This window comes from Biomphalaria glabrata, unplaced genomic scaffold, assembly GCF_947242115.1.
Source record: "Biomphalaria glabrata unplaced genomic scaffold, xgBioGlab47.1 scaffold_20, whole genome shotgun sequence".
NCBI lineage: Eukaryota > Metazoa > Mollusca > Gastropoda > Planorbidae > Biomphalaria > Biomphalaria glabrata.
In genome coordinates, this window is record NW_026602928.1 from 76,705 (window position 1) to 103,361 (window position 26,657).

General features: G+C 34.0%; 1 protein-coding gene and 1 long non-coding RNA gene across 12 annotated transcripts in view; one reads left to right on the forward strand and one right to left on the reverse strand.

Moving 5' to 3' along the window:
- The first annotated feature begins 4,999 nt into the window (after positions 1-4,999).
- The window catches only part of LOC129924120 (uncharacterized), a 28,044-nt gene continuing 6,386 nt past the window's right edge, over positions 5,000-26,657 (forward strand). For 3 of the 11 annotated variants that reach the window (XM_056017947.1, XM_056017946.1, XM_056017948.1), the window contains exons 1-11: positions 5,000-5,161; positions 10,295-10,378; positions 11,884-12,026; positions 13,908-14,050; positions 15,843-15,996; positions 18,175-18,234; positions 18,393-18,452; positions 19,792-19,915; positions 21,342-21,366; positions 25,196-25,250; positions 25,744-25,803. In XM_056017947.1, coding sequence (XP_055873922.1) covers positions 15,982-15,996; positions 18,175-18,234; positions 18,393-18,452; positions 19,792-19,915; positions 21,342-21,366; positions 25,196-25,250; positions 25,744-25,803 — 399 coding nt within the window. In that variant the 5' untranslated portion in view covers positions 5,000-5,161; positions 10,295-10,378; positions 11,884-12,026; positions 13,908-14,050; positions 15,843-15,981. The other 8 variants (XM_056017939.1, XM_056017938.1, XM_056017943.1 and 5 more) reach the window with 8 other exon arrangements.
- On the reverse strand, positions 6,842-8,368 carry LOC129924125 (uncharacterized). The gene is made up of 3 exons (XR_008776045.1): positions 8,133-8,368; positions 7,170-7,311; positions 6,842-6,984 (listed from the first exon to the last, which is right to left on the reverse strand). It is a non-coding gene; the product is annotated as an uncharacterized LOC129924125 (long non-coding RNA).

A 26,657-nucleotide genomic window follows, 5' to 3' on the forward strand; every position in this document is an offset into this window, starting at 1 on the left:
ATCTATCTATCTATCTATCTATCTATCTATCTATCTATCTATCTATCTATGTATCTTCCTATATCTATCTATATCTATCTATCTATTTATCTAAAGAGAGAGAGAGAGAGAAAAGGGGGGGGGGAGAGAGAGAGACAGGGATTCACTGCATTAAATGACGACCAATTTGTGATTTAATTAGGTCTACTCGCACTGTTCAGCGTGCGCCACGCAGGTGACAAAAAAAGCAGTGACAAAAACGAGGGCACTCACGGAACTTGCATTCGATGTGATCGCAGAGAATCCACTGTGTTGCTTTATATATTCTTTAGTGATATAATCAAAGTCCTAAACACAACAATAGGAGAAACTGTAATTTCTTTTTTGTCTTTCGAGTTTCGGAATTTTTTTTTTCAGAAATAATTACACCATAGTCAAATTTACTGTACGGCGGAAGGGTTCAAACACGAACCATCGTAACGACAGTCCGAGGCGCATACCATAAGACCAGGCACTGGCAGGCAGCTATCCATATTTCACATTATATGGACTGCAGTTCCTTAAGTAGGCTATCTGTCAAAAATCATCTTATTTTACTTTTTAAAGAATGGTCAATGTTTTGTTATGTTTTAGAAATATAGATTCGATATTATATTATTAGCGATATCTATTGATAGTTTATCTGAAAATTAATAATTAATAAATATAAAATAAATATAAATAATAAAATATAAAGATTGGGGAAGGGGGGGGGACATATTTGTGAATTATTTAAAAAAAAGAACAAAGAGTGTAAATAAAAATCTGAAATTTAAAAACAGAAAATTAAGAGACGTCCCTTCATCTTCTAAATTGGACCAGCAACAAAATTTATTCAAAACATTCTTTTCAAGAAAACATTTCAACATAGCCGCCATGCCCATTTCTACCCCGCCTACATGACTATATTTGAATGACTATATTTGAATGACTATATTTGAATGACTTTATTTGAATGACTATATTTGAATGACTATATTTGAATGACTATATTTGAATGACTATATTTGAATGACTATATTTGAATGACTATATTTGAACGAACTTCATGAACAGAAATGTCTATGAAAAATCGGAAAAATCTTGGAAGCCACCCGCTCCATCAGAAGTGGTCGCGAAGTGGGCTACTATACTGTCAATCTTGACAAGAACAGAGCGGTACAAAAACTCGTTCGTACCTTACTCGGTCAGACTATATCAACGCCAGTCGTTGATCAGGAAACATGAAAAGGACCAAAATGCCTGTGTGTAATCGCTGAATGAACTCTTTATGTTGTGTCTGTTCTATTTATTTATGTGTATGTTTCTGTTGTGTTGTCTTTATATGAGAAAAGAGTCCAAATTTCCATATGGATCAATGAAGCAGTCTTAGTCTTAGTAGGCTATTTATTGCGTTGCAACAGTCAAAACGATGACCCCCAGCCCCACATAAAAATTAATATGCAGCCTCGATTGTTCTTCACATTATCGGTCAGTGTCTCCTCCTACTTTGGGCTTATTTTAACTTGCTCTATCGTCGCCAGGAGAAAGCTCTTTACAACTCAGAAGCAGTGTCCCCCCTCCCAAAGCCCACTAAAAAGTGACAAAGGGCAGCGCCAACATACTTTTTGTTTTCCATCTAGAGTCGAGGTTCTCAATGTAACTGGTCTTTTGACGTGGTATTAGTATTACACATAAGGCTGGTCACTAAGATGTAGAAACGTGTATCACAATCAATGTGTCGCGAATGCTGTAGAATGCTGGGTTCGTGCTGCCTGGAGTCACACTTGACACGTAACAAACACAAATGGTATAGTTCCGTGGATTGACTAGAATCCGAATTGTAGCAGACAAGACATAACGTTTATCCAATGACAATATTCTGCATTTCATAGTAGTTACAAAAATGATCAAATGCATAGAAATATAGTTACGTCCGCGTAACAGCGGTACCAAATATATCCAATATACTAAGTCCTCAAGAGCAGGTGTGTACTATTAAATCACGTCCGCATCACAGCGGGTAACAATAAACTTCAATAATATGTATCCAGCTCTAAGTACAGAAAAGAACTCAGCTCTAAGTACAGAAAATAACTATCAAAATACGTGTACTGTCTCAAGTCCCATAAACGACTCAACTGACTAAAAGCTACTACTGTCTTCAAGTGACTGCCCTACTCGACTGACTTAAGGTTACTACTGACTAAACGTTAATTTAGTCATTCTTACGTCTTCTTTCTTAATCAGAGGTTTCAAGTGCCTTTCACCTTCTTGACCCGAGGTGAACATATAGCAGGCAATATCAACCGAGACTGTGACACTCAACCTGTGGGTCACGACCCCCTTGGGGGGTCGAATAACGATTCGCCAGGGGTCGTCTAAGACCTTTGAAAATATAGATTCTAATACTGCAAATGCTACGTCATGCTTAAAAAAAATAGTCACATAAGTCTGCACCACAAAAATGGTGAATACGAAATAAGTTAAAAAGTAAAAGTTTCCGTTGCGGTCTATGGTGTGCACACAATCAAAGTTATCTGTTTCTGTGGCCCACGGTTAACGAGGGTGTCATGTGGCTAGCACAACGACCAACCGCATTTACTTTCCCTAACTAATAACATTAGAGTTGGGTGGACTTAGAGGCTCCCAAAGATCCCCGCGTCTCCCAAATAAGAAATAGAATAGTAAATAAATGCATGTCACAAAGATGCAATTTTATTTATTTATAATTTAATCATAATCAGAACAATTTATTTCAAGACTATAATGACAATTGTTTCATGTTGAAACCTAAAACATGGCAACGCATATCAAATATTTACATCAAGTGAACTGTTTTAGAACATTATCAAAAGCACAGCTACTTAGGCTTATGATTTTTACGGTTGGGGGTCGCCGCATTAAGTAGGCTAATATGGGCATATTGGGTGAGAAAATTTGAAGTGAAAGGCTGTTAAGGCGGTAACATTGTAGCCCTATCTTTGTGGGCTACCTCCGTAAGTTGTGGGCTTAACATTTTAGCCCTATTTATGTTGGCTACCTCCGTAAATTGTAGGCCTAATAATGTAGCCCTATCTTTGTCGGCTACCTCCTTGAGGTGAGGGCCTAACATTGAATATATGTAGGCTATACTTCCTTAAATTATATCCTAACATCGAATATTCGTATGCTACTCCCATAAGTTGGATTACAATGTAGGTTACATTATATAGCTCCTAAGTTGTAGCATTGTAAAATTGTAGACTTTTTCCATAAATTGAAGTACGCTGTTAAAATGTGTTAATGTACGTAGGTGACATCATTTCTATAAAATTATATAGTAGGTATGCAGATGAGATTGTTTGTAATTTTAAAAAAAAATGTTCCTGATGTTACTTCAGAGTTAAAGAAAATTTTTATTTACTACCTAATCCAAACCTCCCGCAGGACGACGGGGATGGCAGCGTGCAGGGTCTCAACCTGGGACCATCGACAAGTCCTAACGACAGTCCAGCGCGCATAACGCACGACGAGGCAGCCACTCTTGTAGTCCATATATTTATATTTATGACGGGTTTACGAAAATGCAAGACCCGCGAACTATAGGCCTATACCCTCACCTTTAATTCAATGTAAACTTTTTAACAAAATATGCATGTCAAATAAAAGAGGCTAAATGGGATTAATATAAAATAACGTTACTCGATTATTCTCTTCACCAATAAAGCCTAACGTGATTAATATATATATATATATATATATATATATATATCATCTGTGCTAATATTAGAAGATATTACGTCTTTGTTTGTTGTTTATGTTGTTTTATGCGAAAGCAAAGAATCGGACGGAAATAAAAGTTAGTTATGTACCCTCAATCAAATGGACAAAGTGAGGTGTATGTTGGTATCGTAAAGCAGATATTTAACAAAGCATACAAAAGTGGGAAAGATCCATATCTCGCTATAGAAATACTCCGATAAGCGGACTGCTTTATTCGCCATCACAACTGCTGATGAGTAGAAGACTCAGGGACATCATTCCAACTGATCCCAAACTATTGAAACCATCGGTAGCTGAAAATGCAGAGACATTACTCAACGAACGACAGAGGAAAAGCAAAGTGAGGTACGATGCAAAAGCAAGGTTACCTAAAGACTACTCTGTCGGGGAGAAGGTGAGAGTTCGTCTAGGACAAACATGGCAGAAAGCAGTCGTCATTAAGAAACATCCATCCCCCAGGTCTTACATCATAAAGACAAATGATGGGAAAACATACAGACGAAATCAACGGTTTTTAAACAAGAGCTACGAAGAAGACATCTCTGGGTACTATGACACCGACGAAGACAATGAACAGCAAACTGTTAGAACAAAAGAAACAGACAATTATAAACCAACATCTAGAGAACTTGCTGTGCCGGTCAAGACAACCAGAAGTGGTCGAGTTGTCAAAATTCCTTGTAAATATAAGTATTAAGAACTTTAAAAGGAAGGATGTGATAATAGCTTCAAAAGGAAGGATGTGCTAATATTAGAAGATACTACGTCTTTGTTTGTTGTTTATGTTTTATGCGAAAGCAAAGAATCGGACGGAAATAAAAGTTAGTTATATATGTCTACCTTAATAAAGACAGTCTCGTTATTATCATTATTAATTAGTAACGTCTACAGTAAATTATTATTAATCTGTGACAACAGAACATCATCTATTAAATTAATATTAGCCTATTACTACAAGTTTGAAGCCGGAAAAGTTTGATTTCTATACGAAATTCTACCCAAGAGAATGATCGTATTTATGACAGTCACAATAGCTTGTGCCTACATTTACATTTACAGCCCCTCTCACAGTCACATGTTCATACATGTAACATGAGAATGACTTTCTGACGGAAAACTTCTGACTATTATGGGGAAAACATTTTTTTTTTGTCTACGAAGTTACTAGATCTATATAACAGTTTGATAACCACTGCGTATTTACCCCGTTTAGATTTAGCTATAATAATTAACAAATTAGTATCGGAGCTCGTGTTTAGTAAGTGTTCTTGGTGCTTATTCAGTTACTGCTAACCTGGACAACTTCCGTTTGCCGGTGATTGTTTATCGAAAAATTGAATGCACCTTGTGCGATTGTCTGGCTATAGAATATCAACCCCAACACATAGTGACATAGCAGGTAAGTTATTTTTTTTTTTTTTCAAATATATAGATCTAGTGATTTTAGTCTAGACTCCGCTGCTAAAAGCGGATGAAATTACCCTAGGCCTATAAAATGTATTCTAGATCTATATATACTATATATATTATAGTCATAGTATATATTAACCAATTTGGATTTATTATATAAGAATAGATCTAGTCTCCTAGTGTAGATATAAAAAATAAATGAATTTAAATTTTAATAAGCATAACTTAACTTCTTAAGACACTTTTAAGTCAAGTTAAGTAAGCCGGCATTTAAGCAGTCTAAAATGACTCTCTAGAAATAGATCTAGATTTAGTTCATCTAGGACTAGATCTAGAATTCTAGATCTAGTATAGGTACTTTGATAAAAATTTCAACTTTAATGAATCTAATTGAAACTAGTATAGTTAGATAGATCTTTTTGAATGGAGTTCATTGATACCTCATTTATGCTTCTAGGTTAATTAGAACATAAGTTATGACCATTTTAGTATCGGAAAATTAGCATATTAAAATACCCAAAAAATTGTGACCGAAAGGAGGAGCTTATACATTTAAATTGCTATAACTTTTTAACGCTTAAAGATAATGTAATAAAATGTTCCATAGAAATGCGCAATTATGTTCTGATAATTATGACAATTTTAAAACTGGGATATCTATTAACACTTTTTTGTGTTAAGCCTTTGATGAAGGGGTAGGTGTTGAAAAACGACAGAAACAGAATACATATTCACACATAAATGGTCATAACTTTTAAACCAATAGAGATAATTGAATGAAATTTTCAACAGAAATGCATGATTATGTGTTATTTATTTCTTCTTTATAATTCTAAGATAGAAGTTGAAACTTTTTTTTTTAATTTCTTAAATGTGGGTTGACATTTCGAAAACGACAAAAAAAAAAAAAAAAAAAAAAATTTTGACACTTAAATGGTTATAACTTTTTAACCAATAGAGATATGCAAATGAAATTTTCAACAGAAATGCATGAATATGTGTTATTTATTTATTCTACTATAACGCTGAATAAGAAGTTTAAGAAAATTTTTTTTTCTTTGTTAACGTGAAACGACAATTTAAAAAACGACCAAAATTTATGTTAGTCATAACTCTTTAACCAATTGAGATATTTAAATGAAATTTTGAACAGAAATGCATGATTATGTGTTATTTATTTATTCTATTTTAACACTGAGATAAGAATTTTTTTGAAAATTTGATTTTTGATAAATGTGGAATGACAAGTTTGATTTTTTTTTTGACAAAATATTATGTTGACACTTATGGTTATAACAACCAAAATTTATGTTGGTTATAAATTTTTAACTAATTGAGAAATTTATTGAAGTTTTCTACAGGAATGCATGCATGATGATGTGTTATTTGTTTATTTTATTATAATCTGAGACAGAAGTTGTCATTACGTTGACACTTAAAATGTTGCAACTTTTTTAGCCTTAAATTACTTTTTAGGCTTTTAACTGAAATGAACAACTTTTTGCTGATACTTATAATAAACTTTGGATAAATAACATGTTGAAAAAACAACACAAAAATAAAAACAAAAATTTCTATTTCATACTTTGAGAGCTGTAACATTTTAATCTAGACTTTAGAGATATATATACAAGATTTACAAAATAAAAAAAAAAGTATTTAAATTTACATATAATGTAAATAACAAATATAGATTTCTTGATGTCATCAGTCTGAGTGCGTTTGCAAATGTACGTCAGTATCCAAAGCTTGTGAGGATCATGCATGATTGTTTGAAGATGAACATTGTTTGGGTGTACCCTATCTGTTTTGCTGAAATAGAATAAATACTTTTAATGCATACCAATGTAGGCTTGCTGAAAAGGTAAAATTATCAAGACTTAATATAAATGGTTCATTGCACAATTATCAGCTGTATTGTGAAATTATATTTTTCACATTAAATAAATAACATCCCAGATATGCAACATGTTCCTTTAAAATAAAATATATCTAACTATTTGATGGGTAAGCACATAATGGATTTGTTTGTTGTTGGAAATTATCAATTGAAATACTGTCTCTGTAGCACCTTACAAAAACCTTCAGCAAGTTCTTTAGTCAACAACATCGACATCAAGCCTGCCACGCCCACATTATCTGGGGAAAATATAACAAAAAAAAAGTTAGCTTTATTTAATTGTGAAAAAAAAATGTTTCAAACAAAATTACACATATGTACAATTTTAATAAAATGCAGTTTAAAGATTTTATTTATAAAAGGATATAAGACATTTTATGTAAATAGAAGGCTCAACTTCATAAGTCCAAGTCCAGCCAAGCCTTTACTTTAAAATAAATTTCTACAATTATCCTAAATCATATAGAGAATATAGTAGATTTAAGTAGATCTATAGATTAATATCTGAAAATTTATTTTCATTGAAATAAAATGATATTCCAATTGATTTGAGTTTTATTTTGTTTATAACTTGTTTATAACATAATTAGTAGTGATTATTATGGTAACAATCACTTAAAATCGTGTATAAAAATTGTTTTATAATTATCGCAATTATATTACCAGCTATTGCAAGAATTATCACTTAAATTTAACTAAAAACGAAAAATAACAATTGAACTAGGTTAAAATCATTCTAAAAGTTTAAAAAATAACATTCAAAATCACGGATGACTAAATAAAACTGTTCTTGATGATGGATTTAAAAAAAATCGATCTAACAAAAAAGCTATGCAGCCATTGATAACCATTGAATCTATCATTTCCGGTTAGTAATGGCGGCTGGTTTCGTTTTCTAGCCAAGATACCTGATGCAGTGGGTCCGTTTTTACTAATAAAGTGGAACACTTATTGCGATAATATGAACAAAAATAGTTAGATTAGATATTAAGGTACTTGGGATGACTTAAATAACTATGCTTATCAGAATAATAAAAAAAACTATGGATGGTCAACTTACCCCTATGCTCAACACGCTGGAACTCCATGAAGACGATAGAAAAGCACTGATATAAATCCAAAGAATTAACTGATATCCGATCCTTGAACAAACAAAGGGCTCTGATTATCCTTTTGTGTCTGATTTTGAAGACAAAACCAGACTGGAACGAAATGGCCACTGCTTTCGGCTTAAATACTGCCGCAAGAATACTACCGGTTCCGGTAACCAAAAAAAATCTCGCGCGACCGGAAAATCGAAGTACCTAATCTAGTATCATCTAGAATCTATGTCTAGTTGAATAGTTCCAAAATTCAAAATCATTGGACACTGCCATTCATCATTCATTCATGCAATCATGATTCACTCAATTGTCTCAATGACTCATTATTGACATCATAAATGATCATTTTTTACATTCAGTGGCATCTTCAAAAACCTTCAAAACCTACACATTTCATTTGTACAATTACTACAATCTAGAGAATCTAGTCATAGTCACTAGTGACAGGTCTGACAGTCATACATGTTAATATTATTATTGACTTAAATTTAAACTCTGCTAACTCTTTGGTTTTCCTGGCTGATTCAGGCAACCCATTCCATTCTCTAATCAATGGCACTGTTATATAGTCATTAGGCAAGAAAAAGCACTTCTTGTATTAATTAGTTCTAGCATATATATATGGAATTTATATGAAATGTGCCTCTATCTATAGATTTTATATAGAGTCTAGATAAGATGTAGATCTATATAGATTTACTTAATTATTCATGCCTTCATGGCATGAAGGCTTGTGTTCAGGAAAGTGGAGAACCCTTTAAAGTATCATATGGGGTAAAACAAAGTTGTTTTCTAGCACCCACACTGTTCAATATTATGTTTTCTGCTATGCTGACAGATGCATTCACAAATAGAGATACAAGCGGGATAAATATAACATACAGATTTGATAGTGGCCTATACAACCCGAAGTGTCTCAAAGCAAAGTAAAAAAAAAAAAAAATCATCAGTAATCAGGGATCTGCTATTTGCTGACAACTGTGCCCTAAATGCCTGCTCTGAAAATTAAATTATCTGCAAAAGATCATTAGTAACTATGTATAGCCAATGCTAGTGCATCCTATTTCAGAATGTCTAAAATGTTTGGAATAGACGGGTATCTCCACATACACAAAGCTAGGGATTTATTGAGCTGTCATCCTCCCGACAGTTCTCTATGCCTAAAAGACCTGGACAGTATATATATATATACTTCCACATGACCCATCTCAGAAAAATACTGAATGTTAAATGGCAAGAAAAGATACCAGATACTGAAGTCCTTCAAAGAGCGGGCCTGCAAAGCATGCACACAATCCCGATGCAGTCCCAGCTGTGATGAGAAGGCCACATCTGCGCAGTAGACGACTGCAGCATCCCTAAACGACTCCTGTATGGCCAATTAAGGGAAGGAAAGCCCTCACAAGGTGGACAAAGAAAACACTTCAGTGACACCCTCAAAGCTTCTCTGAAAGCATTCAGCTTTGACTCAGGCACCAGGGAGACAGAAGCACATAAAACTGGCGCACATATTGCAGGGGGCACTAGAACATCGCTGTTAGAAGAATTGAGTCAGAGAAAAAAATCTAAGGCCAATGACACTAGCTTCAGCTGGAATAACCTGCCCATTGTGCAGCCAAACTTTCCGGGCTCACATGTTTGTAAAATGTTTTACATGTTTTGGGTGTTCCTTCAGAGTTGAAGATTCCAAACCTCCCACAGGATGACTGGGGATGGGAGCGGGCAGGGTTTGAACCCTGGACCATTGATAAATCGGAACAACAGTCCAGCGCACAAACCGCACGACCAGGCAGCCATCCAAGTTCTCACCAGCCACATGTGGAGGCTCAAAACCCCAGTGCAAAGCCCTCAGCCAACTGGATGACAAAAGACATCATCGAACTTCAATGGATGAACTTAATTATAGATTCTTAGATCAAGACTAGTTTGGATCTGCCATATACTGTTTCTTCACTAATCATAGGTTCTAGAATTAAATGTATTTAAATTATACTTCCCCCCTCATTTGTCATGGTGTGAAGCTTCTACCTGGGCATTAGCAATGGTCGGGATGATGTCATCATCCACTGATATTTTTTTTCATGGTTGATTCCTAAAGCCTTTGTTTTACATGTTTCAGATGTTCCTTCATAGTTGAAATAAATGAAGATAATCTACTTCCTATGCGAAATCTCTGCAAGATGACGGGGATGGCAGTGAACAGGTATGAATCCTGGACCAATGGCAATCCAGCACACATACCACATGGCCAGGCAGCTTTTTCATGTTTTGGAATAGCTACAAGGCTGCAGAAGTTTGAATTAAGAGTTTTTCTTCTCCTAGGTGGTAGCTAGCCATTGTTAATGAGCCCCTCCTCCCTGAATCTTACTGATTCAGACCCAGTTACCTGCCTTCGTCCTTCACCTTTTATTGAAAACAGTTTCCCTTGGCTCAACATCTAAGCCACACTTCTTGGACTAGTTTTTGACATTTTATAGGTATTGGCGTGCTTATTAAATATAATATCCATTACCACTTCTGGCAATGACAACCTTTCTGGACCTATATGTGTCCAGGAAAGAAGGTGGCACTACAATTACTATTTTATAGAAAAAATAAAATAAAAGAAGGTAGGTAGGTAAACAAAAAGTTTACAGCCCACGGATCTTTGATCTAGATCTTTTCTATATTCAAGCATTTATAAAAACTTAGTAAGTAAGAGGACAATTTTGATAGGTCATACTTAAATGGCAGGTTTTCATCTACAGTTTTAATTTATAATTAAATTATTTCTGAACTTGAGTATTCCATATTCTAGTTAGGCATGTCTGAGATTTTATTAGGGGGCACGGTGGTGGAGTGGTTAAGCACTTGGCTTCTGAACCTGGGGTCCTGGATTTGAAGACTGGGATTTTGAATCTAGGGATTTTTAGGGCGTTCTTGAATCCACCCAACTCTAATGGGTACCTGACTTTTATTTGAGAAAGTTAAGGTGGTTGGTCGTTGTGCTGGCCACATGACACACTGCTTGTAAACCATTGGCCAAAGAAACAGATGACCTTAACATCATCTTCTTTATAGATAGCAAGGTCTAAAAGGGGAATGACAGTATAGAATCTGGCCCTTGTTGTCTAGAGAGAGAGTGGTCCTTAAGGGACTGCAGGCACGACATGGCCTAAATTGTGCCGATGTGCCTCAAATAAAAAATCAAATCAAATCTAAAAGGGGAACTTAACTTTTCTAACTCTGAGATTTCAGATATTTAGAAAACATGTTATTACTTACTTACTTGTATAAGGAAGAAAAACGCACAATCCGAAAAATGGCCAGCTCTTCTACCACCGAAGGAAAAGCCACCTTAACCTGCGCTATCTGTGGACGGGAGTGTCTCTCCAAAATAGGGCTCCACAGCCACATAAGGAAGTGTGCTCTGAGATGAACCATAGTCGTTCTACGACTGAAGGAGGCCAATGATGTATAAATATTTTTGATTATATTTTGATTGAGCTTTAACTGTTGGTTTCTTTCATTACAATATTAGTCTGCACATAGACTGATTGATCTGATTTGTTACCGGTACACTGTTTTTACATTTTAGCTTTAAATGTTGATTTCCTTCATTACAGCATTATCTAGATCTGATTTATGACTGTTTTTGTGTTAGAAATTAGAAAATTAAAAAATAAATAATTTGTTGATCTAATCAATATTTATATTTATAATTTTCAGATCTGAAGCCAGGGTTTTATGGCTCAATAATAAAAGCTAAAATGTAACTCTTTGAGCTATTCCAACTTACCTAGATAACAATAAGCTGTCAAATAGTGTACAGGAGACTAACTTTGAAAATAAAGACCTCTGCTTTAACTTAGGTAAGAAAAATAGTAAAGAGTTTGGATTAAATGAATTTCTACATTTAATAATTATTTATTAAGTGAAGTAATTTCAAATCTAAAGTATAATTTGTTGTAATGTGTTTTATTTTTTCAAAGTTTAATTTATATCTTCAGGTCAATCCTTAGCCAAGATAAATCAGCAATATGCTCCTGCAAATGGATAATACATTTTTTCAAAAGAAATAGAAACTAATGAAGACTGTTGTCAGGATGGTGCCAAGTTTGAACAATGACCACCATCATCCTCCCTGTCCTCCAGTTGTGGTCTTAAACTTTATATCTAAGAAAAACAAACAGAACCAGACTTTTTTAATGCTAAATAACTACCAGGCCTGTACAATTCAGTAGACAATTGTCTACTGAATATTTTAGGGACTTGATGGTAATGTTTTGAATCATTCAGTGTGGAATCAAATGTATCACTGATATTCAAACTATGATCCATAGGCCATATCCAGCGAGTGACAGGTCTTAACTGGTCACTTGAAATTCTCGCTATGCAGAATGAAGCAGAAAAGACTTAATTCATTGAACACCACAATTTTGTGTGACCTGTGACACACATATTGCACACGTGTGGCCCCTAGAGCAAACAAGATTCAGCACCATTGTAATACATACAGTTTGCAAGCCAACATAATTTTTTATTTGGATCTGAGAACATTTATAAGTATCTAACACTATTCAACACTTTCTGACAGCCGAAACTTTGCAAAATACATGGTTAAAATGTTAAAATAAAAAATTGTGCTGTCTCGTGTATTTCAATGAAGTGTGATTTATCAGTATATTGTAACAAGTACTGCGTCTCTGTGTAACTGGTTTCTAAAACTAACATAAACTATTTTGCTAAAAAAAATATTTAAATGTACTTTTTTCCTTTAAGATAGGACTTTTTTTTTTCCTTTTAGTACAATACTTATAATAGCATCATATGCAGGAAAAATGCAGGTAGCTGATTTGTATGCTGACTTTATCGATCTCACCAGTGAGATATAGTGAGTCACGATGGCTGGTGGTGAATTCTATCTCAGCTCGGATGCCCTTCAAGATTCATTGCTATTCTGAAGCTACTGCATGTGGGTCGAAAGGTTAAATCAGCTTATTTCTCTGTAGAGAATGATGTGATGCAAGGCTGTGTGTGTTGATAATATTACTACACTCTGTAGCTTTAGACAGTAAAGGAATCCATCCTATACCTAAATTAGGCAACTATCCTTCAATGATGCTTTGCTGGAGTAAAACATGGCCAGTTATCCAGCCAGAGCTGGAAATGAGCTCCTGCGCAAACTTGGTACTCTTAGTGCTATTGATGACTAAAATACATTGTAGTATATAAACTATGGTAAATTAATTTTTTTTATATTAGTCACCAAGAATTTTAGACCCTAAGCTGGATATTTTAAAATTTTAAAAATGCATTATTTTTCAGACTTATCTACATACAAAGAAATCCCAGATGAATAGAATCACTATTTCACTCCTCGTTACTTTCATTATTTAGTTTTATTTCAAACAACTAGTTTCTTACCATGTTTTATTGTGCTTTAAATGAAGACTGCTTAACACACATGCAAGTTCTCAACTATGCATTCTAGATAAGACTTCAAAGTACTTTAAAACATTTATTTACCAGGGGAATATGTCATTAAGTCTCCAAGATTAAGTGTCTCAAGTGTCACTACACTATTCTTGGCTAACCTATGTTTGTTATAACATGTTATAACAGTTTCATTCTAGCTACACTTTTGGTTTTGAGATTTCTATTCACAAAATTATTTCTTTATTCTTCTAAATATGTATCCTAACTGTATATTCTACTAAATATGTATCCTAACTGTATATAACATTTTTTAGTTTTTCAGATTTCCCTTAGCGGAAATGCCAAAAGTAAGCTATCTCTCCACTGTTCACTGGACCTGACAGAGAATCTGGTATTGAAATCACTGAATCCAAATCTAGTTGCAGCCAAAGTGAGCGAAAGTATGAAAAATGTTATGGTGAGTACACTTTGGTTGACATTTTAGCCTAGGTTTTGGTCAATGAATAACATCTTTATAGGTATATGTAATATTATTTGATTGTCAAAAGAGCTTAGCTGAAGGCTCTTCAAGCTCCAGGCTTGTAAGCCTGCTTGAACAACCATTCTGTCTGGAAGAGATCCAAGTCAATGCCTATGTAAAGCATTGCTATTTCCAATTTATCTGGCCGAAGGCAGAGTACACCAGAAACCGCCGCCACTTTCCTTTGTTGTGCCAAGCTAACCGTGCAGGACTCGCCATTGGAATAACGTTCCCTTGACGAGCCTCGCATGGATTATTGACAGGGACGTGTGAGCTCTCTTTCTACTCCACTCAGTGCAATGGGAAAGCTCTTGCATTCCCTTGAACACTCCCACAGGAGGTTTGTTTTGCTATTCATTTAGCCTGATCACTTCCTCAAATGATCGTTTCCACTCAGGTACCACGTTGAGGCAGAATAGCGTATTTGGGAGATGTAATACCAGAAATGAATGTAGTCCCATCCTGAACATCTTTAGAGCAACATAGTCTAGAAAAAAAAGTCTAGACATTTTTTGTAACATTGAGAATTTTCTTGCAGAATTAATCTTAAGTGTCTTCATAGACATATAAGATAGGTTTTCTTTGCTATTTCACTGTGAACTATTTTTTTTTTATTGGTTACTGCCACTGACTGACTAGTGGCCAATTAGAATCACTACTTTCCTCTTGCTATCAACACAATCTACTTTTTAGATTCAGCTCCTCTTTAATTCTTGTGTTTTATTATGTTAAGAGGTTTTATTTCCACCTCCGCTTATCTGATTTACTCTTAACACCTCTATTCATCCTATCCCCTTTGGGTTGGAACTCAAAATCAGTGAAACTAGCTTTTAAAATAAAACATCACTGGTTCATTACATCAATGGATTCAGGATTTCCTGAATATTTCCTGTAATATTAAAATGGCTCTAAACCAACATTAACAGTCAACTCATGTGTACATCAAGGAACAGTCTTAGTATAATTTACATAAATGAATTACCAATTTGCATTAGTTGCATTTGTCAGATTATTTGCAGATGAATTATAGAGATGGAAATCTAATTGGAGCACGTCTTTCCACCCAGAAAAATGTCAGTTATTAAGAGTAATAAAAAATTTAAAACAAATAAATACCACATATCTTCATCTAGGTAAATCAGTTACATGGACTAAAAACTCCAAATACCTAGGTGTTATAGTAAATGAAAAATTATCATGGAACCTCATATAGAGGAAATTTTTAAAAATCAAACAAAGCAATAAGTTTTTATTAAAATATTATTTTTTTTTACAAATCCAATAAAGACAAACTCAAATGTTATTTATCCTTGATTAGGGTTCAAAGAATATGCATCCTCTGTTTGGGACCCCTCAACGTAAGAAAAAAACATTTAGAAACAAGAAGAGACACAAAATAGTGCAGTGAGATTCATAACAAATCAATATTCACATTTAGTCAGAATAGCACCATTAGTAGAATCATTTAATTTAGAGACCCTTCAGGATAGAAGACTAAAGTAGCAATTATACATAAAACACTGAACCAAAATCTTCATATACAAAAAAAAAAAAAAAAAAGCAAACTTATATAACACTAAGAAAGACAAAGAGATAAGCACAATTCTGATTCTATTTGCTAGGATGAATTCAATAAGTGCTCATTCTTCAGCCAGGAAAACATTAATATGATTTTATGCACATATTAATGTATTAATTAGACATCTATAAAAAAAAGTTTTCATTGCAGAATCAAGAAAGACCTTCAGTTAATACCAAGGAAGTGATTACAGTTAACACAAGTCTGGACCTGGACACATTCTCAAAGCTCTTACCTTTCTTGCGATGTTACTTTGTGAATTCTCCGGTGAATGAATAAAACAAACTAAATGTGGAGGACCAAGGTATTTTTGTGTACAGTCTTTATGTGAATATCTTATTACTCATATAGTTTAGTTTTGTACATTTACTTGAGATTTTGTGTGTGAGATTATATACATATATATAGTATTCTCTGTAAAGAGTATGGCTTAACAATTAGCTTGAAGAAAAAAAATGTTATGGGACCACCTGCTACAACATCACCCTCCATCCTCATAGATGATAACAAACTGGATGCTGTTAATGAATTCTGCTATCTTGGATCCACAATTTAGGATGACCTGTCTCTAGAAGAGGAGAAATGGTTACAGAAGACTGCCTCAACATTCGCTAGACTCAAGTCAAGAGTTTGGGAAAACTAGAAGCTCACTACAGCAACTAAAATGGCGGTCTACAAGGCATGCGTTCTGAGTAAGCTATTGTACAGCAGTGAGTCGTGGACCACCTACGCAAAGCAAGAGAAAAAACTAAACTCATTCCATTTGCGCTCTCTCCGAAGAATCTTGAAAATCACATGGAAAGAAAGAGATCCTTCTTGCACGAACAGGTATCTTTACAGTCCTCAGACAACACCACCTGCGCTGGCTTGGACATGTTCGCCGGATGGAAGACAATCGCATCCTGAAAATTATTCTCTGTGGGCCACTTGAGTTTGAAAACTGGTCGCTCCCACCTCCTTTACATGGATGTAACGAAATGGGACCTAAAGTCAGCAAACATAGATACTGACCATTGACATAGCCTTAGCCTTCACTAGGGACAGCAAAAAAACATGGGCCTCAGCTCTGGAAGAAAAGCATGCCATGTGAAAAATGGCCAGCTCCTCTACCACCTAATTGAAAGTCACCTTAACCTGCAATATTTGTGGACGGGAATGTCTCTCCAAAATAGGGCTCCACAGCTACATGAAAAAGTGTTTGAGATGAACCATAGTCACTCTACAACTGAAGGGGGCCAACTGGAAGTATTCTCTAAAACAGACATAAGTTAGCTTTTTATAAAATACATTCCTTGACTGGCTTTTTATAAAAAGTTTAAAACAACAACACATGAGGGTATGGGTTGGCTGAGATATTAATCACACCAATAAGTTTTTATTTATGGTAAAGTAAATAGACTTAAGAATACAGTGACACTTAAAAATAGATATACAGTTATACAAATTTCACCCTTGTTTTTTATTGAAAAGTAAAAACATTGTTAATATATTAGTACAACAAGGGAAATACTTTAATTCACTTTTAGCTGAAATGAAAAATTGAATACTTGTGTGTGATGCTCTTGAAATAGTACAGATCAACACACATACATGTAAAGTATCAAGTCTCATTGATCACATTATTTACAAGCATTGAAAACGTCCAAAACAAACTCACACAAAACCCCACTTGCCTCTCTGCTCTACCTCTGAATCTTCTCCTGTCCAAGCCACATACAAACATTCACAGGTTGGCCCTTGAAACAGAAACATGGATTACCTTGGTCTACATCATCAAACACAAAGATATTTAGAAAGAAAAGAAATCCAACATCTTTTTTTTATGATTTTTGAATTGGTGACTTGGCTTGACCATGGAAGTGTGGCGGCTGAGTGATAGAGTGCTTGGCTTCTGAACCACAGGTCCTGTAGCTTAAATGCTGGTGAAGACTTTGATTTTTAATTTCTGGATCTTCGGGGCGCCTCTGTGTCCACCCAGACTAGTATTAGTAAATTTGAACTCTCAATCTTAAACCGTACATGAGGATATTAACTCATGGATACTATCAGAAAAATATTGCACAAGTCAGCCTCTGAGATCCTAGGAACAAAGCAAAGGAAAATTAAGCCATGGGTTACACAAACATCCTTGATTTATGTAATGGAAGTAGAGAACTAAAAACAAAAAAAAAGTGAATCCTTTTCTGGCAGAAGAATGCTGTTCAACCAACAAAGAAATATGCATGAAAATGAAGTCAACAAAAGAAAAATTAATCTTTGACCAGCGAAGTATAAGTGATAGTTGCTTGAAAGCTGGCAATAGCAAAAAAGCATTTGAAACATTAGAACCTTTAACAAACTGGAACCTTATATTCTTTTTCTCTAAATTATAAAAACAGTAGCAAACTATTGAAAAGATATTTGCACCAATAGTGTTATTTTGGAATACAATTTTTATAGTTAAAAAAATTGATTTAGAAACATGCAATTTCTTTATTTATAGCCTCAAAAACTACTAGACTTATCAAGACTACAAATCCAATTTATTCAACTAATGCTGATGGTATGTTTTACTTTTTATCTACAAAGTCTATGTAGTAAGCTAGAAAAATAAAAGCCATAATGTTTCAACTTTGTATTGATGCAAACTTTATAAAAAAAATTAATTAATTAATATTTGATTTAAAATAAAACACAATTATTCACTTTCTTTGTTCATAGCCTCAAACACAACCAGACTTAACGAGACCACTGACCCAACCTATTCAACTAATGCTGATGGTATGTTTTACTTTTTATCTACAAAATCTATGTAGTAAACCAGAAAAATAACCTGTGTAACAATGCATGGTTAAACGCAATTATACTCTAATGTTCTAATTTTCACAGTGATCTTTTTATTTTTAAGCCTTACCTTATTTTCTTAGACCCCGGAAATTCTAGTACACATTCATGCTTCATAATGAATCATGGACAAGGTGATAGCAAATTCATTGTAATATTTCATGTGGTGACTTTCATGTGTGATGCAAATGTATCACACTATATGTAAAAGTGTATTAACAATGAATCACTATATAAAATGCTCTTAAAACAATGGGTGTACCTTTCACAGCATTCTTCACAGAAGTAGTAAGGATGATACGGACTCACATTCCTTTTTTAGATAGTAACATGATAATAAAAATAACAAACATGAGCCACCTCTAGTTCCAATACAAGCCTAAAGTTCAGTCCCTTTAGAGAGGCAAAAGGCAATATCCTTGCAGAACTATTGTACAAAACTATGGCATCAAAACTGCTGCAAGATTGTAGTAACAGTTTGCATACTCACATTAAACAAGGGTAAGCCAACAGTACTGCAAGATAGCATTATAGAGCCACAAAACCAACAGTACTGCAAGATAGCATTATATATATAGCTCTTTCTGTCTCAGAAGACAATGGATGTGCCCAGATGAGTCACTGGCTTGGAGTGACTGATCAAGCCAATTCTAGAGCGGCAGAGTTTGCCACAGTTCCTGCATGTATATACATCTGTCCTAGGGCTAGCTGACAGGGCAGATTTCTTTTTCTTTCTCTTGACTGGTGCAGCTTTGTTTCTTTAGCATTCTGCAAAGTTTGTACCAGCACGTACAATCTGTCTCCATGCTGTCCGGTCTTGGGCTATCTCCTCCTACACACTTTGGTCGATGCCCGTGGCTCTCATGTCTTGCTTGCAGACATCTCTGTAGGTTAGTATTGGGTGGCCCTTGGGTCTGGCTCCCTCTGCAAGCTCAGCCTGTAACATGTCTTTAGGAATTCTTCCATCTGACATACGAGTGACATGACCGAGCCAGCGTAGTCTTCTCTGTTGAAGGAGAGCATAGATGCTATGCATGTTGGCCTGTGTCAAAACTTCCTGGTTGGTGACATGATCCCTCCAGAAGATGCACATTATGCGTCACATAATAGCAACAGTGTAGTACTTCTCTGACAATTGGTTTTTAGAAGAGTATCATAGATTTGTTGAGATTTTAAAGACAAATATTGTGATTTCGGAATTATTATTTTTTTACTTTACTTTTTTCTAAATGTTTTTCATAATTATAATATTGTTTTTGTTCTTTTTTTCTCTTAGGCTCAATGGAAAAAAAAAATCCTAATGGTCATTTCAATTTGCTCAACTTTCTTGATTGCTGTTGCATTGGTTTGTACTGGCATTTTAATTTACATTTGGAAAAGAGTATTCAATGTCGGTTCAGGTGAAATTATTTTTTGTATTTAAAGGATTATAAGCTACATTTGTTTTGATTTGTACATCAACTTTCTCATCCTTTTTATGTTTCCCATGTTTGGTACTTGAATAATATAATACAGACAGTACTTCAAAAAAGAAGATGATTACTATTTAGGCATAAATAAACCCACCCCTTTGTAGACACTACTCCCATCTTTATAAAACTCTAAACCAGGCCCTCTTAATCTTTAAATGCCCCTAATTAATTCACAAATCCTGTTACCACATTAACCCAGCATAACCAGCTGAAAAAAAACAACAAGTTATACTATTCTTCCTTGGTACAGACCGCAAAAGAGCTCAGGGCAAAAAGCTGGCTGGAAAAACTAGAACGAAGCAGAACAGTCCTCTGTATTTTTAGTTCCTATTTCTCACAATGATGCTAAATGTTTTACTCACCGTAAACTTTTTTTTATGTGCCCAATGGAAAATCATGTCTGATTTTGGGTTAAATTTTTTCCAACTTACCTAGTGTGTGTTTTTATTATTTAAGGAAGCCACTTGTCAAATATAAGCCCAACGTCCATCCACTGATTTTTCAGCAGGATGTTTGAAGGAAAGGGTTTTAGCTGTTTAAGATATCACTCGCAGAAGTTTGATATTAATAAAATATAATTCCTTTTTGTTCAACTAAAATAAAAGCAAAAGGAAATTTGAAGTTTTCTTTGCTTAAATACAACATATTCATCATCCTATATCTTCAAACTGATAGAATCCTCCTATCATTGTTTAAGTTAGCTAAATCATTCACAAATTTTCGTATATCAATACCTTCTGATTCATAAGTCAGCAATTCATGTATATTTTTAACAGCACCAATATTGAAAAGCTACTTTTTGTGCTTATTGTCATGTATATGTCTCAGAAACAAGAAATGCTATTGAATAACTTATTTCACCATGGCCTTAAATGTGCTTAAAAAAAAGATGTGACAGCTGCTTTTAGCCTGATCCCTTTTTTAAAATATTAAACATGCATCTAGGTGAATATCTGAACTAGCATAATGTTCTGTTTCAAGTTTCAATAAAGCAAAAACACTATATATTTATGTATACATAAATACAAGGAAATGCAAAAGAGAAATTACACACACATGCACAGACACACACATATATACACATACATACATACATACACACATACATATAGCATTACTTATATTTTCACATTATTTTTTAAACTTTGTGGCAGCCCTTTTGTCTCTAACTGTTTTAGTAATGTAAGATTTGTTTTGATTTTTATTTTTTACATATTTGTTAAAAAAATTAATAGTTATAAATAAACTTAAGTAAAAAATTCACAATATATTTTCACTGTTATTTTGGTTGAAACCAATTTTATAACAACAAAAAAGATTCTTTCAATATTGTTTCATTTTTTTTATTTCTCAGGCCACACAACAGCTGTTCAATTTAGGTAAGAATTGATTTATTTTTTTAATGTTTCTTTTTTGCAAACCTAACTTATGCATGGATAATTTGAACAATGTACAATGACATATTTGGAGGCATGGTGGCTGAGCGGTAAAGCTCTTGGCTTCTGAATCAGGGTCCAGGGTTCAAATCCTGGTGAAGACTGGGATTTTTAATTTCTGGATCTTTGAGCGCCTCTGAGTCCACCCAGCTATAATGGGTGCCTGACATTAGTTGGGGAAAAGTAGAGACGGTTGGTCATTGTGCTGGCCACATGACACCTTCGATAACCATAGGCCACAGAAACAGATGGCCTTTATGATTGTTATGACACAAGACTCTTCAAAATAACAAGACACTCTCAGGTTTTACTCTAGAAGTACTTTTAATATTATAACAAGTTACGTGAATATGAACATTTCATCTCTCATCCTGTCAAATCTCCTGGCTCCTGTTCAACATCCCTTCCATTCAATACCCTAATTCACACCTTTTTTCCCATTCGCACCATGCTGCGCTACGACCTTAACACCTACAATAAATTCATAACACATCCAAATACAGTGGGTAATCCCTGACGTTTTCAAATTGGTGAATGTAGCAAATTGGCCTTCATAATAATTATAATGATATAAATCTAGATTTAAATGTTAAGCCAATTGATTAATTCAGCAATAATGTTTTTAGTTAAGTTTCAACTAAAGGTTTATGTTTACCAGTGAGTTTGGCACGTAGCTTTAGAGGTCTAGATGACGCTCACTCTCTCAATCTTAATAGATCTAGAGATCTATAGATTTTGTTACACTTTGTAGTAATTGTAATACCTCAGTAGACAGGAATTAGATACTTTCCGTTGGGCGCCACTTGTTACGACACAAGACTCTTCAAAATAACAAGACACTCTCAGGTTTTACTCTAGAAGTACTTTTAATATTATAACAATTTATGGGAATATGAACATTTCATCTCTTATCCTGTCAAATCTCCTTCCGGCTCCTGTTCAACATCCCTTCCATTCAATACCCAAATTTGCACCTTTCGCACCATGCTGCGCTACGACCGTAACAATGATGTTCACATTTATTTGCACTATTTTCATGTTGTTTGTCAAATGCAATTAGCAAATATAAAAAATGGGTGGGTAGATAGACAGATATGTCAAGCAAGATTATCTTCTTTTTAAATTTTTTTTTGTAATCTGTAAATTCAAAGAATAATTGGTTTACAAAAATTAAATATTGCAAAATCTAATAAATTTTTCATGGTAAAAAAAATAATCATCTCACGTATTATTATAATCTTCTGAGCTTCATTTGACATCATATATATTACAGACATTCTTTCAAAAAAGAAGATAGTTATATCCTATGTGTATGTATGGTTAAGCTATGGCTTCATTTTCTTAGTTAATCTAAACTAGCTAAGACTTTGGTTTTCTTAGTTGATTCAGGTATCTAGTTTCATAATGTAAAAATTCAGCATGTTGTCATATTGTGTTGTTTATATTGTTCTATAATTAAGGAGATCATTTAAGAACAGTTGAAACAGTTGTGTGCCTAAGACTGTTTCTTATACTAATCTTGAGTTAAATGTAATTGATGTAGATTTGGAGCCTTCATATTATTACACAGCACTCATCCTTAATCTTGGGAATCGAAGACATTGCCATTAGTACAGTTAGTTCTCTGCCTAGCAGGAAATCCTGAATCCATCGATAAGACCTATTAGTTGAGTTTCACATGACTTAAATTTCTTAAAGTCATAACTGCTTTTATTTGAAAATATATATTATTGACATCATGGTCAGATATCCAGAGATCTTATCTTATAAATTACAGATGTTACTTTATAGAGAAGATAAGTACATTCTTGTATGTGTATCCATGTACTAATTAATGTTAATGTCATAATCTACCACTAGTTCATGTCTGTAAGATACAATAGAATAATTGTATTAGTCTGAGAGAAAGGAAATTCAATTTGACTACAATAGTCTACCTCAGCAGTATTACAACAACAAAATAGATGGAAAAAACCTAACACTATCAAACATGAAAAAAAAAAAAAAAAAAAAAAAAAAAAAAAAAAAAAAAAAAAAAAACACACACACACACACACACACACACACACACACACACACACACACACACACACACACACACACACACACACACACACACACACACACACACACACACACACACACACACACACACACACACACACACACACACACACACAAAAACCAGTGCTTCATTTCTCTGATGTTGTTTAGTCTAGCTGTTTTTTTTTTGTTTGTTTTTTTTTAATTTGGTACGAACTTAAATAGCTCATTCATATCCTAAAGTTTTATGTTGGTCTATGGTCAATATTTTCCCATTAATGTCATAATGACTGCATCCACCCATAATTTAAAAAAAAAACATTTTTATGTTTTAATTTCAGTTCTGATAATTGGTTACATAGTTCTTTCTAGAGTGTGATGATCTGTGTACTCCATATTATGAAGTAATTTCTTCTGCTATTACTGTGCTTTTTATATTTTATATGGCTTAAAAGAACTCATCTATGATTATGTCAAATTTTTTACAAAAAATTTCATAGTACCTATTAGAATTTTTTTACTTAAATTGTCTGATTTTGTCAAAGTTTCTGTTCCTGCCATTATGTATGGCTTTTCCTTTTGTAATAAAATTCCTAAAGCTGGTGATTTATTTTGAATACCAGTACTTAGAAAGTTTATTTCTGTGGTCTTAAGATGTGTAGTTATTTTAGCTTTAACTTACTTGGTTATTTTAGATTTACTAGATTTAGCAAGAGTTGTCAGTATAGTTGCATATAGATAATGATGTGAGAACAATAACACATTATAAAGTGTGGAGAATTGTCTCTTCTCTTATTAGATGAAATAATTTAATAAGGATCATTTTTTTTTGTCCAGAGACAGATGCTCTGCATAGAGAAGATAAGTACTCAATAAGTACTCATACTCAATAAATGGAATTCTATTTACTTACTTGCTCACAGTTTGCATCCTTATGGGATGTCAAACATCTTTCTTGAAATGTCCCATATTATCTCCCCTTAAAGAAAACAAGTATAATGAAAACCCTGTATGGCAATTTAAAAAAAGAGTAAGTAAAGTTCCCCTTTCAGTCCTAGCAATCTATAGTGCAGATGATGTTTAGGTCATCTGTTTCTTTGGCCAACAGTTAACAAATAGGGTGTCATGTGACCAGCACAATGACCAGCCACATTTTCTTTCCCCAAAAATCTTAGTCTTTACCGAGATTCGAACCCAGGACTGCAGTTTCGGAAGCCAAGCACTCAACCACTCAGCCACCGCCCCTGTATGGCAATGTAGAGCAGCTAAAATATTTAGTATGCTTTTTCTCCAAAAAAAACAAACCCAACTCAAAATATTGTAAGGAAAAATGGGGTTAGATGTTTCTAAAGCTACACAGCACATTTGTTTATAATCTGTCAAATAAACTTTCAATCTTAACTCACTCCATACATCTGAAAATGTTATATTGAAATTAACCTAAAATTTAGCAAGTACAGGTTTACTCTCTTTGTTTTTATTTTCCACTGGTGTTTTGTTTGTCATCATAGTGTTTCTTTTTCTGTACATATCATCTTGATGTTTTGATGTTTCTTGTTCTGTACGAATCATTATTATGTTGTTTCTCTTAATGAACATATCATCATCTTGCTGTTTATTTGTCTGTGCCTATCATAAACTACAATTGCTTTTATGGTTTTTGATGAACTAAACATTTTTCTTATTGTTTTTTTTTTTTAACATTTTTAGAATGTTCTTATTCTTTCAGTATTCAAAGCAATGCTGTGGTCTGCACCTCCAATGCTGCTGAAGAAATAGAGATTGTAAGTATTTAAATACCATTTAAAATTTGTATCAACATTCCACAAACATATAAGAATTGCAATGAGAGGTGAGGGGGTGGAAGATTCATCATGTGACAAGTTTAGAGATGAAGTTTAGAGTTCTTATTAAAGAATTTTCAACTAGTCATTGCCTACATTGATTCTGTCAACCATATCTGTGGCCTCTTTAAATCGAGAAATGACTATGGATCATCTTATGGAAGTGAGATGAAGCTTATGCCTTAATTCTGGATGGAATGATGCCACCCTCTCCATGCGTGTAGCCAGCCAGGCTAATGAGACCCTCCCTACCCAAATCTTACTTGCTTAAGTGTCAGTACTCGCCTTTTCCCCTTCTCCTGTTAGTGATAAATAGTTAGACCAGGCCCAAGGTCTGGTTGTCAGAGGCTATTTGAGATGCATGGCTTTTTAAGAAAAATGTTTATATTCAACTTGCTAAAATTTTATTAGATTTTTTTTTTTCATTCCCTAGGCGAACAGTACAGAAGAAAACCATGTTTATGACTCAGTAATATATACAGGATATCAGACCGTAAGTCATTAAATAGTATTGGAACAGTCTTATTTCAAGTTTATTGCTTTCATGATCTCTCTATGGTGCAAAGAAATGTCTACTGGTAAGGCTGTTTGTGCCTGTAGAAAGTAGAGCTATTAGTTTTCTAACAATTTATTGAACATTTTTATAATGAATAAACAATGTCAAGAATGCTTCATTGGATATTACAGTTGCCAACTCTAAAAAAAAGGATTAAGATATAATTTTAACAATATATCAATTACATTATCTTACGTTAGAGTGAACTCTACATGTCCTTCCATATTGACATATATTTTTTGCTACAAGCAGAAAAATTAAGAAAATTTAATTCTGCTGCATTAAAAAAATACATTTTAAAAAACAAAAACTGATCAAAACTTCCTTCTTTTTGTACACTTAGCTATTTAGTTGTTCTGCCATGTATGAAAATCCTCAATAGGATAGAAAAAGTTCTTTACAGGGCGACTATTTAATTAATCTCCAGACATTAAATCCCTAAAAAGAACTGAAAAAAAAAAAAGATATTTACTTTTTTTAACTAACAAACTTTCACATCCAAGACATAAAGCAAAACTTGTATAGGCAGTTTAAATTCACACCAGACAATGGAGGAAGATTGAACTCAATTTTTTATTTTTTTAGTTTTTTTGTAGTTTGGGTACTACATCAGAAATGAAGATAATTAAATCCTAGTCCAAACCTTCTACAGGATGGCAAGGGAATGACCGCCGTTAGGTGGGTTTGATGTAGCGACCATCATGACAGCAGTCCAGAGCACTTATCACTACACTACAAAGTTTCCCTTTCAGACCTTGTGGTCTATAGGGCAGATGATGTTAAGGTCATCT